Genomic DNA, 18,619 nt, shown 5'->3' with positions numbered 1-18,619 from the left:
CACACACACACACACACACACACACACACACACACACACACACACACACACACACACACACTCACACCAACGTCGACTATGGCAGTAATAATGATGTGAAATAGCAGGGTAAACATGTAGGGATGGATTAGCAGTGCAGGAAGACAAGGGGCATGCATGGTCCAATACTGGGACAGAGTGTGTGTGTCTGTGTGCTTGTGTGTACATGAAACTTTGGGCGCCTGTGTGTGGATGTGTGAGTCTTGAGCTTTGTGTTCATGTGAGTGTTTCCTTCCCTCTGCCCTTGTGCCGGTGGCATGGCAGAAACAGGTGGAACCATTAGCATGCTAACAGTGATTTGCCCTCAAGGACAATGCAAGCCAGGCCAGGCCTAACAAGCCAGGTTCACTCTGCCTTCACTGGAGGGCAAAATAACTTAGACAGTAATTACATTTATGCACGGGCTCTGCTCAAACTGTCTTCACTTACTACATCTATATTCTGAGTATCTCAAATCAATTTATTTCGCCAAAGTGACATATTGATGTGCTCCGGAACAAAACCCTCATAAATAGTTCCTTCATTGCACTGGTATTAAATATGTAATATACTGCAGTTTTTTCAGGGCTGAGAATGCCTACAGTAAATAACAACATTACGCTTTGCAAATACTTCTAGGCTTGACACAAATCTGCAAAAATATGAGCAGGAATAAAAGTGGATCATTTGGGAGCCTTGAAGATACTGTGTAATTGTAAACGTGTACGGAAACTAAGACTGCCACAGCTAAATTGCTTATTTCTAGCATAGTCCTAAGGATTCATATTTTCCTCTAGCAGAGCATGTTCATTCTGTATTAAAGATTCATAACTGAATTTTTTTCTAATTTTTAGAGGGTTATAATTTTATCTCAAAGCTTTATTGTGCAGCTACACCGAGGCTGCTGGGTTCAAAATAACACAGTAATTTCAAGGTACCATATAAAAGATAAACCTTTATGCCCGGCTTTGCCTGACTCTACACAAAACAACTACACAGTGTCGGCTCATATACTCGCAAATAATGATCATCCCAGTTTTGAAAGCGACAACTCTTTCACAACCTACAATCAACATATTTGCAACCTTAGATGCTATTAACATGTTTTTGCTTCAGTCAAAGAGACCTGGGCCTCTAGTCCCCTTCTTTTTTAGCCATCCACTTAATTTTAAACACAAACTGAGAATTATCTCCTCTAAAGTGTGTCAGTGCATCTAGAATGAGAATTTCCTTTGAAAAACTATAAATCCGTAAGAGTAACTCACTGCTAGTGTTGCTGATGCATATATATTGGTTCAGCCTGCGGTTCCTGGGGTTTGAGATATCCCACAGTGCCGGTATCTTGTCACACCAAAATGAACAACAGCGCATGAGGCCAGCTTTTTAAAAAATAAATATTATAGATCCAGAACACACAAAATAGCCCTCCAGAAAATGTGGGCTATCCAAAGAAAACACATCATCTGCTCAGTTTTTCCTCACCAACTTCTTTATATCTCTGAACCAAGAATGATTCTGAGAATTTAAAGATGGCGTTGCACTCTTCTGTCCAAGGTCTGTGTGTTGGTTAGCTGGCTAAGAAAGACTGCACTTTCAGTAGAAAAGCTCAGTCCATTAAATCTGCTTCCAGAACTAATGTCTGTGAGTTTTTCTAATACTACTACCAGTAAGTAACTAAAAAAGATTTCAATTAACCTTCAAGAGCTGACTGTTAAGCTTCTTTAGGCTTTTTTTTTTTTTTAATTATTGTGCCTAATGTACACTGATGAAATTGACAGATGAAAAAACTGCTGCTGATATGCTTGACACAGCTGAACCCACCTTCTCATTTTTCTTTAATTGCTGAGTTGCCCTTTTGGTTAACTGCAGTTTCCTCCACATAACAAACTGATGCATTTTCCTCCCTCACAGAATTTGTTATTGTCCTTCCTATCAATCAAGGCATTTGATTCCCCCCCTTCTAGCAACTGCACAAATCAACTAGTTTTCCTTTGACTGATTGCTTTAGAATTTAGGGTATAGAATTTGCCTCTTCTTTTCTTTTTTTTTGCCCATAAAGAATTTAATATATTAAATCCAAAAGCAATTAATAATTGTGACGCTATACGTGAAAAGCTGGCCAAATATAGAAACCCAAAATGCAGCTGCACACAAAAACAGCTATGCTATTTCCAGTGTTTGTTATCTGAACTTCACTGTCTGCAAATGCCTCTCAAAACTATGTCCCCAAAACGTAGCATATCAACCCATTTCTGATGCATAAACTGCAAATAAAAGGCATGCTATTTTGCACTATATCCTTATCTGCCAAACCTCATGGCTATGAGGGGAAAGCCTGGCTCAGCTCAGCTACAAATGCCTTGGGGTGCAACCCGGTCAGACAGCCAGTGAAATTTTTAACTCTTTTTGGGGGGGCCATTTTAACCCAGAAGTTTTGCAATTTTATGCAAATTAATAATTAAAATAATGAAAACATTGAAAAATGTTGTGTTACAATTGCACATCATTTTCATTCAACATTTATGCCTAAACTCTGAAATCTTAATCTACAAAAATAAAAAGAGAAGAGTCTGAACTGATTTGCTAAGACCAAAACTTAATGCTAAGCTACAATACCAAGTCTCAGAGCAAATTTCAGCTCTAAAGTAAAACACCATAATATGTTTTCTCTGAAGCTGCAATTTAGTTTGAAAAGAGAATTTCCACATTATTTTAACCATGTAATGCTACAAAGCTTCTTACTTAAGACATTGAAGCACATCCGTCTAAGCAGACCTCCAAACTCGAGACTACAATTTATGTGACTACAATTACTAACAGCAGCCACTGGTGCCAAGAGAAAAAACATGACTCTGGCGCATGTTTTCCAAAACAATTGGCTTCACTCACAAATGAAATGTGAGTCCAACACTAGGAATATAAAACACCCCCTTAAAAGGAATAAGTAGCCTCTTGTTGAGCGACGAGTGCCAGAGAAAAGTAGATATTGTATCTGGTGTGAGCTTTTCCATAAAATGTCTTCACCTCTTATTTAGCCTGTAAAGCTACACCGCTGTTAGGAACCTCAGTGGTATTGTGACTAATGCTGGTGCTGGAGCCAGTGCACTGTGTGAATGTGTTTCTCTGTGTGATTGTATGTTTTGTGTTGCACGTGTTTGTGCAGGTATGCGTGTGCCACTGCTGTCTGTCTCCCACTGTGCCCTAAGCAGCAGCAGCAGAACAGCAGACTGGATTAGACTGGCTTGGATCATACCTAATTCTCAGTGCAGCACTGAGTTTCTGCACAGAGCTGATCATAGCTTCACCTGTCACTTCCTGAACACACGTGCAGCACAAAAGCCCAACAACTGCTATTTATTTTAGCACTAATGATTTAGTCTGCAAAATGCCAAAACTACTAAATAATACTAAAAATTGTCTGGCGTTAAGTACCGGGGCACAAGATGATGCTTTTAAACTCTTATTTTTTCTGACCAGCAGCCCAAAACATAAATATATTAAATGTAAAATGATACAAATGACAGAAAAGACAGCATCTCTCACTTTTTAGAAACTAGATCAAGGGAATATTTGGCATTTCTACTTTAGAAGTGGCTTAAACGCATTTTAATGATTACTTAATCAGCAGATGACTCACCCAATTAATTGCTTTTTGCTCATAAAATATTGGAAAATAGTTAAATAATAGTCAAGGTAAGATACTCTGCTTGTTTTATTAGTCGGTACAAAACCCAATAAATATTCAGTTTACTTTCATATATGACAAAGAAAAACATCAAATGCTTACATTCGGGGACATTCTTTGTATTTTCTTCCTAATTAATTCATTTTTAATCATCTGCTAATTAATTTTCTTCTTATTTCTCTCTCATATAGACTAATTATTTCCTCACAAATGAACATAAACGTACCTACTTTAATACCGTTTTTATCTCCGTGGCATGTTAGGAGTGGTGGTCAAGACTTTCATTATTGCCTTTGACGACCCTCTCCGCGCTGCGTCTGATTTTTAATTGCACTAACTTTTGCTTCCTCGCATCCCCTCTCCTCCGATGACCCGGAAAACTCCACATGTAGCAGTTTATTTTTACAGTGCTTGCTTTGTAGTGTCATTTACAGGATTGACAGAAAGCACATACTGAGGCGCAATGCACTGTTGTGCTGTGGCGTCAAGCAAAGCCCCAATTTGTTTTTTCATTTACAATCGAAAACATTTTTATGAAGCCGCGTGGCGCATTTTAGTGCAAATAATAATGTAACAATTCAGAACAAAGAGCACTGTTCTATACATGAATTAGAGGATTTAAAATGTTCATTTAATTACTATTATAACTGCAGCTAATTCAATGTATTAAACAATTTTCATATTTCATGAATTTAGAAACAAGAGATTTTCATATCCATCTGTCTTTAAAAGGTAAAATTTTAAATTGTTCCTTATAGAAGATTCTAGGAAATCTTTATGAATCAGTTAGACAGGGCGTCCAACTGTGAAGCCTGTTATAAGTAACCAGCAGCTCTTAAGGCTGGCACTATGGATCCATGGATTTGTATAATGGAAGCTTCGGCACCGCTGTCCTTGCATCTCGTCCTTGCATCTTCACCTTATATCCTCACTGGGAGGAGCTAAGATGCGAGAAAGAGATGCGAGAGGAGGAAGCAAAAAAGTATATTGAAAAGAAGCCCATATGTTGCCTTTTGTAGTGGTTAATAAGGTCATTTCAAAGTCATTAAATTCTAAATCAATAAATAGACTATGTCACTGATTCTTGTCTTAAAACATTTATATATCATCTTGTTTTTACCAGTGGCTGGTAGGAGGTAACACAGCCTTTCTGTGTGGAGTCTGCATATTCTGCCTGTGCCGATACTGTGCAAAAATATGCATGTTAAGGTATTAACTGATTCTAATTTGGACATTGGTGTGACTGTAAGTGTGAATGGTTGTCTGTCTCTCTGTTGTTAGCCTAGTGATGAACTGGTGCAGTGTGACCTATGATAGCTGGGATAGTCTCCAGCCCTCCAACATGACTCTCATTTGAATAAGCAATTAAGAAAATAGATGGACAGATGTTAAAGACCATCGCCAGACCACTACACCATGTGAGACATGGGGAAATCAAATGTTTCTGTGAGTCCACAAAATGCAACAGCTGTTAAAGTTCTGAAGAAAAACAACTGAAAACAAGGTCCAATGCAAAATCTGTAAAGACACCATTGAAACTGATAAGTACTGAATAATATTTTTGCTTAAAATGCCCATCTGCACCTGCTATGGAATGTGTGTGGCTATTTTCTTTCCAGGTACTAGAGGTGGACAACACAGGCAACCCTGGCAACACCTGAACCCAGTGTGTTGACTTTACAACTAAACCTGTCATTGTTAGTTTAGGTTCACTTCTTATGCTTCCTATTTTTTTTAATTAACTGTTTGTTAATTGCCTCGTTTGTGTGCATCTCCCTTGTTTGTTGTAGGACAGGTGGCCCGATTTGTGAACATGCCTCCTAGATTAAACACGCAGTAATCTCCACTCACTGCCACATGCGTGTAAACAGAGTGGAAAGACTGCGTGGCAGATATGATGCCTGAAGTCATTTGGAGCTGCAGGTACAAACGAGTGCAGAAGGGGGGAGGCTGGAGCTGAGGCGTGGAAGCAGGAGGGTTAGGAACGCATCTTTCATCGTGTCTTCTTATTAGTCCTGTTTCCATGGTAACCTAAGCCAGCCTACTGTCCACTAAATGCTAGGGTGTGATATGACGGGTGGCTAAAGGGGATGTGTGATGTTGAAATTGGTGCTGGGTGGGGTTTAAGGTTAGCCATGGTGGAAGGCCACTCGGCTGTTTTTTGGCTGATGCATTTGTGTCATTTAAAAAAAAGAAGAGGAAAAAGAAGAAAAATCAATTGCTGGGGGGGGGGCTGATTGGTATCGCTGGTGCTGAAAACAAAAAAGCACAGACTCGTTTTAGAGAGCTATCGATTAAGAATGCAAATTATGTCTGAATGAACTGAAGCAAATCTGCAGACACACACAACTTAGAAGGGGGAAATTAACGAATTTGCAATGATAACCATAACCTGGTAGCTGAGTTCATTAAGCAGCTGTTTCATTTTTGTAACAGCCATCAGTACGCTGCCCAATGTATTGGCACTTGTAGTGACCAAAGGCACTACTGGAAGTATTAAGAGAAGGTCTTCTAGCAGTTATAAAACGATCTGCGGCATACTTACAAGCGTTTATAGTCTGACTTTTTCATCTTTATAAACACAACACTGTCTCCTTTTTTATTATGCATAAAAGCACTGACACAAAATCATTACACACAATCACACAGACGCAAACAGAGCATCTTAACAGGCTGCAAGCTGTTTCAAATTAATGGCAGGCGATAGATTGTACACACATCATTCAGCACCCTATGTATGGTACCTCTGAAGGCCATTTAGAATCAATGCAAATCCATTAACACAGGCAGGCAGGTGTCGGCCATATAACAACCACTGATTTCCAGCATCTAAGCCCTGCTCCAATTAGAGTTTCTCAACATGAGCCAACAGCCATGTCCACAACTGATCTATATAGTTATTGTGTTTTGCCAAATGCACCTACTGAGCTCCTCAAAACCTGCAGCCAGCCATTTTAGTGACTTTCAAGAATTTGTTTCAAATTGTTTTCAAGCTCTCTTCTCCAGCTTCACTACACTGACTTCTCTTCCTGGGAGTGGGCTTAATTTTGGGTTCTGGAGGAGCTCACTTAAACTGGGAGCCACCGGCAGGCGTAAGAAATCAATCTCAAACATAATCAGTATGCATGTCTTGCACTGTTTGTGAAGGCTGCTGGTCCATACACACAAATTGAAGGTAAATGTGAAGGTGTGAATGAGAAATAGATATCTTTGTTGAAGGACTTGGTGTTTGTAAAGAGAGGTATAAATTTTGAGATGTTAATCCACATATGTAAGCGTATGTGCATGTGTTGTTTGAGGTGTACATGTGTATGTGTAAAGGATGGGATGTATATGATGGGTCAGCATGATTTTGGGCCTTACCTTCGCTGCAGTCATTGCCTTGGTAGCCGGTGTCGGAGCAGTCGCAGACAGCCTGGTCGTTGACCACATTGCACACCCCTCCGTTCTGGCACTGATGGTCTGGGCCACAGCCAGCTGTTACTGTGACGCCCTCTGAGCCGTCCAGTGTCACCAGTGAGCCGTTGATGCTCACTGCCGTGATCCAGCCACGGAAGGCAGGGTGTTCCCGCACTGAAGGAGAGGTGAGGCGGAGGGGCGAAGAATGTAGCTCTGGGCTCACCCCGCCCATGTAGGTATGACTGAATACTGTCATGTCTCTTCTCTTACTCTTCACTTCTGCCCATCCTTCCAATCGCCCATCCACCTCCAACGAGGTGTTCCTCCAATCCCGCTTGACACGCACTGCGTGCCACCGCCCATCACTCACCGCCACACCTGACTGCAGCTCAGCCGGCTCAGCACAGAAGATGGAGAAACGCAGCCGAAGGTGACCGTGGAGAAGCAGCAGCTCCAGAAAGTCGCAGAATCCCTCGTCATCCAGGTAGAGCAGCAGGCCCTCCTGGCTGTGAGTCCGCAGGCTGAAGCTCAGCACACTCTCGCAGCAAGCGTTCCATACCGGGAACCGCCCCCACTGGCTGGAAACGCCTCCAAACTCCAGGACCTCACCTTGGGCCTGGCCCCCCACGCTGCACAGGCAGAGCCCCAGGAAGAGCAGTGGGGCTGCCGCCCAAACACAAACCGCCATTACACTCATTCACACACTCACGCTCACACTCACACACACACACGGGAGGAGATAGTGGCTAGAGCTGGGGTGTTCCCTCTAGCCTACAGCTCATGGTGACAACTGTAGGGGCTTTTGAAGAACTCTTTATGGGTTTCTCAGGTGACCCTTCTATCTTGCAAGTGCTCCTTTCAAAGGTTGGCTCCTATAGGATTCAGCTCCAGGAAAGGGAGGGGGTCAAACAGCGGCTCCCGCCATCCTTTCAGTATGCTTTGGACATCTTTTTTTCCCTTGGCCTCTTGTTTGTGTCGTCTCTGAGATGCTCAGTGTCTCCTCTCCATTCAGTCTTTATTCTTATCTTCTGACATATGAGATTCCAGGTGTGTGTGTTTGTGTGAACGTCTGTGTGAGTGTTAGATATGTGACAAATTGTATGTGAACTCCATCTTTGTGCCCTAGATAGGGCCTTATCCCCCATGCAGGCAATTCCCCACGGAGTACAAGTGCAAGTGTGTGTGTGTGTGTCTCACACACTGGTAATGGAGAGAAATGACACCGTCATAGCAGTATTTTCTCCCCCTCCTCCCTTTCTTAGTAGGGCAAGACTTAAAGTGTGTGTGGGTAAAAAAATATGTGTGTGTTTGTGTGTGTTCGAATGTATGTGTGTGTGCAAGTGAGGTATGTGTGTCTCTCACTGCCGCGTCATCACTCTCTCCAGCGACCTACAGAGAGAACAGAGACGGCACAATCAACCAGGGTCACACACACACTCACGCATACATATATACAATACACAAACTCTCGCGCACACATACACAACCTGATCCCGCTGTTGTTCTCAGATTACTTTTTCTCGTGCATTTCTGCGCGCATACACACAAAGACATCATATTGTCACACTACACAAGGAGCAGGCCCACATAAGTCTTTATAAACATACAGATTAACACGTAGAATTTTTACTTCCACGCAGCCCACACGGCAGTGGTTTAAGCAAAGCACATACAGTATATAGGCACGCGCATACATACATACACAAACAGCACCTCCTTCAGCAGAGCTCCCATCATGCCGCAGGAGATTTTTATAAGGTGGCATACCTGCGGCGGCCTTAATGTCCAAAAAGAACAGCTGGACCCACTCTGACACTGGCGGTATTCTTACAGATTTTAATCAACAGCTTTCGTGTTTCAGTTTATTTTGTAAATGGGTTTAACGAGGCTACCTCGCGGCACCGTCAAACACTGTGTTGGGTTCATCACAAAGAGCGGGAGCAGCACCGCGCGCTGCGGCGGATGACTCAAACCGCCTCGCTTTTATCGAATTAACGGCTTCAGAGCCCATTTCAAACAGTTGAACACATTCACACGCGCACACACGGCACAACCCCACAGTGGCAGCAAATGCACACGCACAGTGGACTACACGTAGCGTCTTCTCGGAGTCTTTGAGAGGCGAAAAGCGGCGACATCACAGTTATTGATAGACGGGGTGAATGAATGCGGTTGAAATATCGATTCTCGATTTGCGGCTATATTTTCTCTCCATTTTTTTCTCCCTCTCGACTACACCGGGGGTTCGGTCTCATCACCTGAGCCCTTAGCGCCTGACGTTAACTACAGCTTAGCTCACCGGTTACATGTTAATTACTTATTTTTTTTCTTTATACGGTTAACCTGCTGTTTTAATTGGAATTACACCTGTAATAGTGTCGTGGCAGCCTCGCCCCGGTAAATAAAAGGCAAACCGACCGCGGTGTTCCCTCAGCTCAGGCACATATTACACTAGAAAACCGACCTACCTCACGCGCATCCTGTGGTTCCGTGGCAACAGTGCCGCGCGCGGCTCATCGATTTCCCTTCCATTTGAGGAGAATCTCCCCCGAATTCGCGAGAGAGGAGAGAGCAGGCGCGCGCCTGGTGGCAGACTGAGTCGGTCTACCGGACAGGGACGAAACTATCATAGGATCGCCTCCAGGCGACAAGGTGCTATTGCTCTCTCTCTCATACACACTCTCTCTAGCTTCCCTTTCCTCTCTCGCGCTCAATCTCTCTCTCTCTCTCTCTCTCTCTCGCTCGCGCTCTCTCTCTCTCTCTGTGACTCAATGCCGCTCTCCCCCTCTCCTTCTCTCCGTTCTCCTGAGGAGGAAAAGGTGCAGTCTGATGCTCTCCGCGAGAGTCGACAGAGGGAACGTCACGTGGTCGCAGGAGAACGATGGAGTGTGAATGTGTATTTGTGTGTGTGTGTGTGTGTGTGTATGTAAGAGAGAGAGAGAGAGTGAGAGGAGAGGATGGGCGGGGCCGCGCGCCGCTGCAGCACCTTGGACAGCGCGCACTCACCGCCCGTACGAAGCTGAAACGCTATTACCGGAGGCAGAAAATGAGGCGAGAGCCTGGGTAGATCCGAATGATTAAATCCGTGAGTGACAGTGAGGATGGCCTTTACTTCACTGGCGCCACAGGAGCGAGAGTAAAGACAGCGATTCAGTGAACTGTGGGGGGAAGGACGGATTGAAGAGGCCGTGTCAGTTTACAGATCTCTCTCAATCTGTTTCTCTTCTCACACAGAGAAAACATAATCCATCTGAAAATAGATTACATACGGTGTTCAGACACCACACGGACATATTACTGTTCACACCCTCCTTAGTTCCAGTTAAGAGAAACCTTCAGGGTGGATAAGGCCCTTGAACACTCTGACCTCAGCCCCTTCCAACACCTTTGGGATGAGCTAGTGCCATTTCTGTGTCAGGCCTTAAAGCCCACCAGTGTCTTACTAACTGTGCCAGGAGTGTTAATCTCACGCTCTAGTGACTGAACTGGAACAAATCCACAACCATATAGTGTCAGCACATTAGACTGAGATGTTCAACAATAATTTATGGCTGCCATATATTAGATAAGAATCTGAGCATTATTATTATTATTATTATTTTATTTTATTTTCAGTTTCTGATTTTAATTGATTTTAGTTATTGTTCCCACAGTGGAATTTATTGTTTCAATTTTCTTTTTAAGTGTTTTAAAACACTTTGTTTTTGCTGTCTTTTCATTAGTTTTAGTTTTAGTTTTAGTCTTTTTATTTGTCATAATGAGGGTATTTGTCAGGGTCAAGATTTAAGAACCTTACAAAAGGTATTCCAAACAAACACAGTTGAATCACACTCATCTTGAAATCCTGGGTCTAGGTAAAGAGATGCACCCACACCTCAATGGGCAGGTTGTTGTCAAATGCAACAAGCTAAAAAAGAAATACATTTCCTTTCCAGTTTTATGAGCACAATGTTTTATTTTAGTGGATTTTAGTATTTCTTTCTTAGTTTTTGCATATTTGTCTGACTTGCATGTTTCAGATCATCAGACAAATTTTAATATTAGACAAAGATAACCCTAGCAAACACAAAATGCAGTTTTAAAAAGATTATTGAATTTATTAAGAGAATAAAGCTCTCCAGACCTACTTGGCCCTATATGTGACAGATTAACTGCCTCCCGGTTTTAAATTATTAATTAACTTTATTGTTAATTATCCAAATTTTGGGGGAAAGTTGAGTTCAATTTCACTAGCCTCACCGAGGCCTGATTGCCGCCAGATCCGTTGACTCAAGAAATTGCTTAAATAGAAACTGTCTGACGAAGTGAAGATCTCAAAAGCAACACATCATGCCACGATCTAAAGGAACAAGAACAGATGAGATACAAAGTCATTTATCAATCTGGAAAGGGTTGCAAAGCCACTTTTAGCTTTGGGACCCCAGTAAACCACTGTAAGAACCATTATCTACAAATGGAGTAAATTTGGAACAGCGGTGAACTTTCCCCGAAGCGGCCAGGCTATTAAAATATCTCAAAGAGCACATCAACGACCCATCCAGGAGGTCACAAAATAAACTTGAACAACATTGAAAGAACTGCAGGCCTCACTTGCTAAAATCAGTGTTCATGAGTCAACAATAAGAAAGAAATGGAACAAAAATGGTATCCATGTGAGAGTTCCAAGTAGAAAACCACTGGTGACCAAAGGGAACACAAAGGCTTGTCTCACATTTGCCAAATAACATCTTGATGATCCCTGGGAATTTTGGGAAAAATATTCTGTGGCCTGACGAGACAAAGGCATAATGTTTTCAGGGAAGTTTTGAGTCCTGCTACATCTAGCATAAAATTAACACAGCATTTCATAAGAAGAACATCATGCCAACAGTCAAACATGGTGGTGGTTGTGTGATGGTCTGGGGTTACTTTACTACTTCAGCACCTGTAGAATTTGTTGTAATTGATGGAAACATAGATTCTGCTCTATATAAGAAAGAGAATGTCCAGCCTGAAGCTCAAGTTCACTTAGTTTATGTGGCAGGACAATGGTCCAAAACACACCAGCAAGTCCACCTCTGAATGTTAAACAAGTGAAAATGAACAAAAAGAGGTTTTGGAGTGGCCTATTTAAACTTCTGACTTAAATCAGGTTGAAATGCTTTGGCATTACCTTAAACAGGTTGTTCATGCTAGACAAAAAAAAAAAATCTTCATTTAAAAGCTGCACCATGTATTTCCTCAGGTCTAATATTAAAATTAGTTTGATGCTCTGAAACAAGGGTGACAAACATGCAAAAAATGAATAAATCAGGAGGAGAGCAAATACGTTTTTACAGCACTGTCACGGTCCTGGGTCGATTCGACCCAGCATTTTGAGTTTCTTTTAGTTTATTTTTGCATTATGGATCATTTCTTATTCTCTGGTGATACTGTTTTGATTATAATTATGTTCTGTTCCTTTAGCTATCCGATGATGATGATGATTATTTCTGGTTTAGGTCTTGCTATCTTGCCCTCATTTTTAGTTTAGGTTGCCTGTGCTTAGTCTTCTCTGCCCGTATGTCCCTCTGTCTGTCCAGGGTGTCTTGTCTGGTCCTCTGTGTCTGTTAGTTTCCTGTTTTATTCTGAAGGTCCTTGTCTTATGTGAGTGTGTTCAGGTTACGTTTCCCCTGCCTCGTCAGTTGTGATTTTCCCCAGGTGTGTTCCCCTCCTGTCTCTCGTCCCTTGATTACTGCCTCAGTGTATTTAAACCCAGTGTGTCTTTGTGTCAGTGTCGCGTCGTTAACGTCTGTTCATCCTCTTACCCCGCCCCCCCGTGTGTTCTGTTTGCCGTCCTGCTTGTTTATTTGCATTCCAGTCTAGTGAGTTCTTTGTTCAGTCTGCTTTTCCTCAATAAAGCTGAGGGTTTTGAGTTCACCTGTGTCTCCGTGAGTCCTGCTCTTGGGTCCACCTTTTTGCCTGCCTTCACACAGCCGAAACATGACAAGCACTCTGTGTAACTTTTTTTTCCACAACTAGTTTTAGTTTCAACTTTTGTTTCAGTTAGCAACCTCGTTGTGCATATATTTCAGAACAGTGTTTGAAATCCCCCTGACTCATGATTTGTGTGTGTTATGCAGTGGGTCTCAAATGGTATGCCCATGCACGCCAGTGTGCCGTGAGGTAAGTTCAGGTGCGCCAACCATACATTATTAAAGCACTAAAGTTATGATGGAATTGGTAATTTACTGTGCCAGGACTTTGTATGCATTCATTTCTTATACAGAGGAAAATTCCTACAAATGACTTTTGCTAAAATCCATTCGCACCATTGTCAGATTGTGGGGAATATTGCAGCCAGACACAGAGAAGCATGCGGTGTTAAGTCCCTGATCTGTTGGGAAAAGTTGGACAATGCTAATACAATTTCAAGTATTCATAGATAGTATAAAAGATGGATTGGCTTCCTGCTCTGAAGAATGAAGTTTGAACCTGCATTCTTTCTAACAGCCATAATGGAGGTCTTCTTAGGTTGCAAAAAGGCTACAAGGTTTTAAAACAAAGGCGATGGGAAAGATTCCTCAGCACCCTTTCTCTATGACCTGGGTAAAGGAGGAAGATCCAGGGGATGTGGCATGCACTGTCCTTGTTTTTTTTTTAGTCAGAACCATTTCTCTGATGTCATGTCAGGTTTAAAACAACACCAATATGTAGATGATCAAAAAGCTCAGCACAAGGCTTTCTAACAGGACTTCTCTAAACATTGTGTGAGCTCACAGGGGCTATGTCCATACATTTCATGCAAGGAAGGTAAAATGGGTCTAATCCAGTGTCAGCAAGGCTGTTCACTGGTCTGAGTAAAAGCACTGAATCACAGAAACCTTAGACGAAAGTGGCAAAACTCACAAAAGTTGCACTTCCAGATGCCAAAACAGGCAACAAAAAGTGCTTTTGCTTTACATTTCCACCAAAAAATGTTTTTATGTTTGTAAGATAACTGAGGCTTAAAAAAACCCTGAAATATAAAAATGAGTGTAATTTGTAGTTTTAATTCATCACTATGTATAACTGTGTAATGCACAGACATGCACTAGCATCCACTTTTGAAATTGGCAAAAGTTGAGGCTTCCACATACTTGGGGCATGTGGTGTAAACTAGATGTACAGATTGGGATCCCATCCAAGCTCCTCAGCAAACACACATGCAGAGCAAACACTTTTTTCCAGCCCATCCCCGGGAGGGAGGGGACTCCAGCTGTGTTGAGCCCAGCTCAAAGGTGCTCTCTCTGGGCTCCCTGGGCCAGCTGCTGCTGCTGCTCTTCTTCTCTCTCTTCTACTGGATCTATATACAAGCCCAGCTCAAGAACAAAATGACTAAAATTAAAACATCTGAAATTGACTTCCATACACCTATAGGTGATTATTGTCATTCACAATGTGCAAATAGTTCAAACTTCATGTATGTCAAGAGCAAATGCATGTCTTTGTGTGAAGTGTTAGTGTTTATTGTAAGCAAATATCCAAAGCCAAAGATGATTTTCTTTGTTCTAATCAGGCATGATGGTGATGTGAATGCTGTTTGTTTTTGAGGTTCATATCTCATATCTATGTTATGACTCTATTTGAAAACCACACTCCTATTAACATGGAACAAAGAATCCTCAATAGAAATTTGTGGTACAGTTCTGGATGGTGGTTGTCCTCGCTCTGCCCCCAAGGAGCCAATCAACAGTTGAACTGGAAAACATATGAGCCAATCATCTAGTTGTGCACTATTAAGGGATTAGAGCCCTTTCAACTGTGCAGTAGCATGCACATCTTCTTGTTATATACTAAACATGAAGTCCAGTGTATTTTAAAAAAAATCTTGGCCTACTGTATCTGCCTGCTGTTAATATGGGTATAGTATAATTTTGATAGAAGCCTCAAAATAAAGGGAGTTAATAAGATGACTGCTGTGTCACTAAATGTCCTCTAGAAGGACTTTGGTTACATATAACTTGACATAGGCATTATTAAATTTCAACTGAGAGTACAAGCCATACTTTGGCCATACTACTACTTTGTCATACCGACACCTTCATCAGGTGCTGGAAGGAGAATGAGTTATAGAACTGGGAAACTGGCAGCTGAAGGTTGGCGCCTCCTGTAAAAAGAACAGCCCTGACCTTACTGGAGGAGCTGATTCAAGATGCACTTTAAAGAAACACTGAATGGAGTCCTTACACTGATGTTCAGCTGTTAAATGCACTCCATCTTTAATCCTGTCTTTGTACGCTAGCTACCATCTTTAGCTGTGTTTGTTTGGAGAAGATTGCACAATCTGACTGCTGTTTGAGATATTTGCTTATGTACACATTTGCTCCACCAAGGCAGACGACTGTTAAGAAGGCAGCTTTATGGTAAATAAATATGACCACACAAAGGCTCAAATTGATTTGAGCAACAGATATCAAAGCAAAACCGCAGAAAGCCCACGATGAGGTAAAGATGGGAGGTCTGAGCGAGCAGTTGTGCACTTGTTTCAGTGGGTGTTCTTATGTGTGACGGGAGTGTTGGCGAGAGAAGAGGAGCGAATCAGACAGGGAGGAGGAGGAGTTACTATGGAAACTATCCCAACATCAGCACCTGGTTTCCCATTGGACTGACCACCAACACCACTCCACCATAACTGCCTCATACTACTCGTTTTTCCTCCTCCTTCTTCTCGCTCTCTCCTCCCATCCTCGTGACCTTTTGGACCAAATGGCATTATCAAATAATAACGTTCCTCCCTGTGTTCCCCTGTGAAATAAAGAAACACCACAGAAGATGTGGTAAGCGTTTCTAGCGCAGAGTGTGACATGCATAAACAAATTCATTCACATGCAGTCACTGAATGAAGTACTGATGAAGCAGTTTCTGTTTACAGTGTGTTCCTGACTGCTTTTTTTCTCACTAGAATTAATAAAAATTGTTCCTGATTCTAGAAGATGCTTGAAATTAGAAACACTTTCAGACTTTTTTTTGGATGGATATATGGATATTTTTTCCAGCAAAGATTTCTGATTCAAAGTTTAATGATGGGTGCCCTCATATAATTACATGCAATAATTCTAAAAGGCTGGGCAGCAAACTTCACGCGACTTCTGTTTTATTTAATGGATGAACCCGGGATGAAACTCCTTCTCAGCTGATTAAGATAGAAATGAGCAAAATGGAAAGGCACAGAGGAGGCTCAATTCAGCATGCTGCAGAGCAGGTTATCTGTTTCTACAAGAGCCATCAAGATGCGATGTGATGCATCATCAGTCTGTAAGAGGCACAGGGAAATGCATTATACCATGAGCATTTTAAATTGCTGCGACTCTATCAGCCGGCATTAAGCGTGACAGATATGGGCCGCCTCTGATTGCATTAGTCTTTATTGAATGATGAGGTTCTGTACATACCTCCATCCACATCCCTTCTTCCTCTCTTTCCTCCTTCTAACTTCCCTTCTCTCTTCCTCCCTCTGACAGGCTGACAGCAGGCAGTGACCCCTGACTCTTTGCCTACTCAGCAAAGAGAAGGTCACTGTATATGTGTGTGGGTGTGTATACATATTTCCTTTATGTATGTGTGCGTGTGTGCGGCAGCACTTGTGCGCGGGTAATATGTGTCTGGGCTGCCAGCAGAGAAAATATACAGCCAAAAATAAAAACTCATCTGTCAGCATCCAGCGTGAGTGCGTGTGTTTGTGTGCCCATATTTTTGTGCTTGCATTTATGTCAGTTTGCGCCGCTGTGTTTGGAGCTCTGAGCTTCAGATGACGAGGTTTACCTAGCTGATGCCATGAATGGTGACAAACAGCGTGTTGAAATCGCAGGTTTTTAGCGGTGATGCGATATAAAAGTGGGATTATACGCATGCAGAGGAGTTTTCCCCGTCATTTAAAACACTTAATTCCACAGTGGTGTGAGAATATGATTATTATGGTAACATTTTCTGAGTCAGGCCCACTGCTGTCATGGAGAGAGGGTGATCTTTGTGTATGTGAAAGTGTGTATCTGTGCGTGCGCATAAGTGAGTTAGTGTGTGTATGTGTGAGTGTGTTTGACAGGCAACCACCCTTTTCTAAATGAGATTAAATGGGAGGTTTGTCTCTAATCGTGTTGTAATGAGTTTCTGTGTAGCTCATACATTTACTAATTCCACTTGCCAATAGTGCAAACAGCCACGTGTGTGCATGGGCGTATATGTGTGTGTATGGGTGTGTCTCTGCGTGGGAGGTAGCAGAGGTCACCTCCCTGCAATCTTACTCTCATTTATAACAATAGCGCTGACCTGTCCTCATCAAAGGATTGCAATTTCGAAACACAAATAACATTAGCTCGTGTGCACAAACATGCACACATGGATGCCCCTGGTGCACACGCACACAAACACACACGCACTCACACACATCGAGCACAAGTCCATCTGTGTATGGATCTGTGTGTCATTAGAACTCTCAGCAGGCATTAGCATTGATCATCTGACCAGCAGATGGAGAGTGACCGACAAGTACCAAACAAAGCCTGTCTGATTGTGTGTCTGTGTGTCTGTGTGTGCGCTTGCAGAGAAGTGGGTGAAGAGGTTGAAAGACAGGAGAGAGTGAGTGTCTGTGAGGCTATGTATTGCATGGCCAAAAAAAAAGGAGAAAAGAAGAAAAATCAAGATCCACTGTAAATGGATTTGGTTTGCATCACCGATTTCACATTTGTAAATGTGGATATGCGCAGAGCTTTTTGTGTGTCTGCAAAAATCAAAATGACCATAACTCTTGACCTCAGAGCAGCGACTGGTTGTCATGCAGCTCAGCACAGCCTGCGGCACTCCATGGCCTACAGTTAGAGGTCAAGGTTCAGAGCAGTTCTGAGCAGTGGACTGGATTTTCAGAGTTAATAATAAAAGAGAAAACCAGTAACGAGGAACACACCGCCACCTTGTACATCTGAACTTTTACCTTTTGCTCTGTGGCCTCTGAAATACCACGCACTGAGAACACTGCAGCACCCAAGTACCTGAACATGCATGCACTTTACATGTAAATTACACCTTCAGCACACACACACACACACACACACACACACACACACACACACACACACACACACACACACACACACACACACACACACACCACAATGGGATCTCATACACTGTATAAGCAGTTGCCGAGCTTTTTCATCTTACACACCCCCACAACCCAGTCAACTCAAGAACCTCTTCATCAGCAACACCGCTCATGTTCAAATATGTTAATTTGAACCCATTTCAAACTGAATGTGGAATAATTTCAGTTTAGCGTCTATAGTTAATGACTGCATCAGCTTAATCACCGTTTAGGCAGCTTTCATAATGTTTAGCAGCCAGTTTTAACTGTTTATCCATTAAGTTTATCTTATTGTTTCTCCAGTCTTACCTGATGTTATTTGTTAGCATTTCTTTCAGATTGTTTAAGCTAATATAACCCCTAGTTATCATGAGATACAGGAATCATTGCACAAAATGACAAATAAACTATACAGACACCCCCAAACTATTTCTCTCATT

At 42.2% G+C, this 18,619-nt stretch overlaps 1 protein-coding gene across 7 annotated transcripts in view; it reads right to left on the bottom strand.

Moving 5' to 3' along the window:
* Positions 1-9,808, bottom strand: part of nrxn1a (neurexin 1a) — a 66,842-nt gene extending 57,034 nt beyond the window's left edge. For all 7 annotated transcript variants that reach the window (XM_005736508.1, XM_005736509.1, XM_013911674.1 and 4 more), the window contains exons 1-2: positions 9,571-9,808; positions 7,067-8,491 (exon numbers count right to left, since the gene is read on the bottom strand). In XM_005736508.1, the coding sequence (XP_005736565.1) occupies positions 7,067-7,799 (733 nt within the window). In that variant the 5' untranslated portion in view covers positions 7,800-8,491; positions 9,571-9,808. The remainder of the gene's footprint in view (positions 1-7,066; positions 8,492-9,570) is intronic.
* Positions 9,809-18,619: the final 8,811 nt, after the last annotated feature.

The sequence above is a fragment of the Pundamilia nyererei genome, unplaced genomic scaffold, assembly GCF_000239375.1.
Source record: "Pundamilia nyererei isolate P.nyererei 1_Seehausen unplaced genomic scaffold, PunNye1.0 scaffold00069, whole genome shotgun sequence".
Classification (NCBI taxonomy): Eukaryota; Metazoa; Chordata; class Actinopteri; order Cichliformes; family Cichlidae; genus Pundamilia; species Pundamilia nyererei.
The sequence above is the reverse complement of the archived record's forward strand: the minus strand, read 5'-3'. Positions and strand labels throughout refer to the sequence as shown.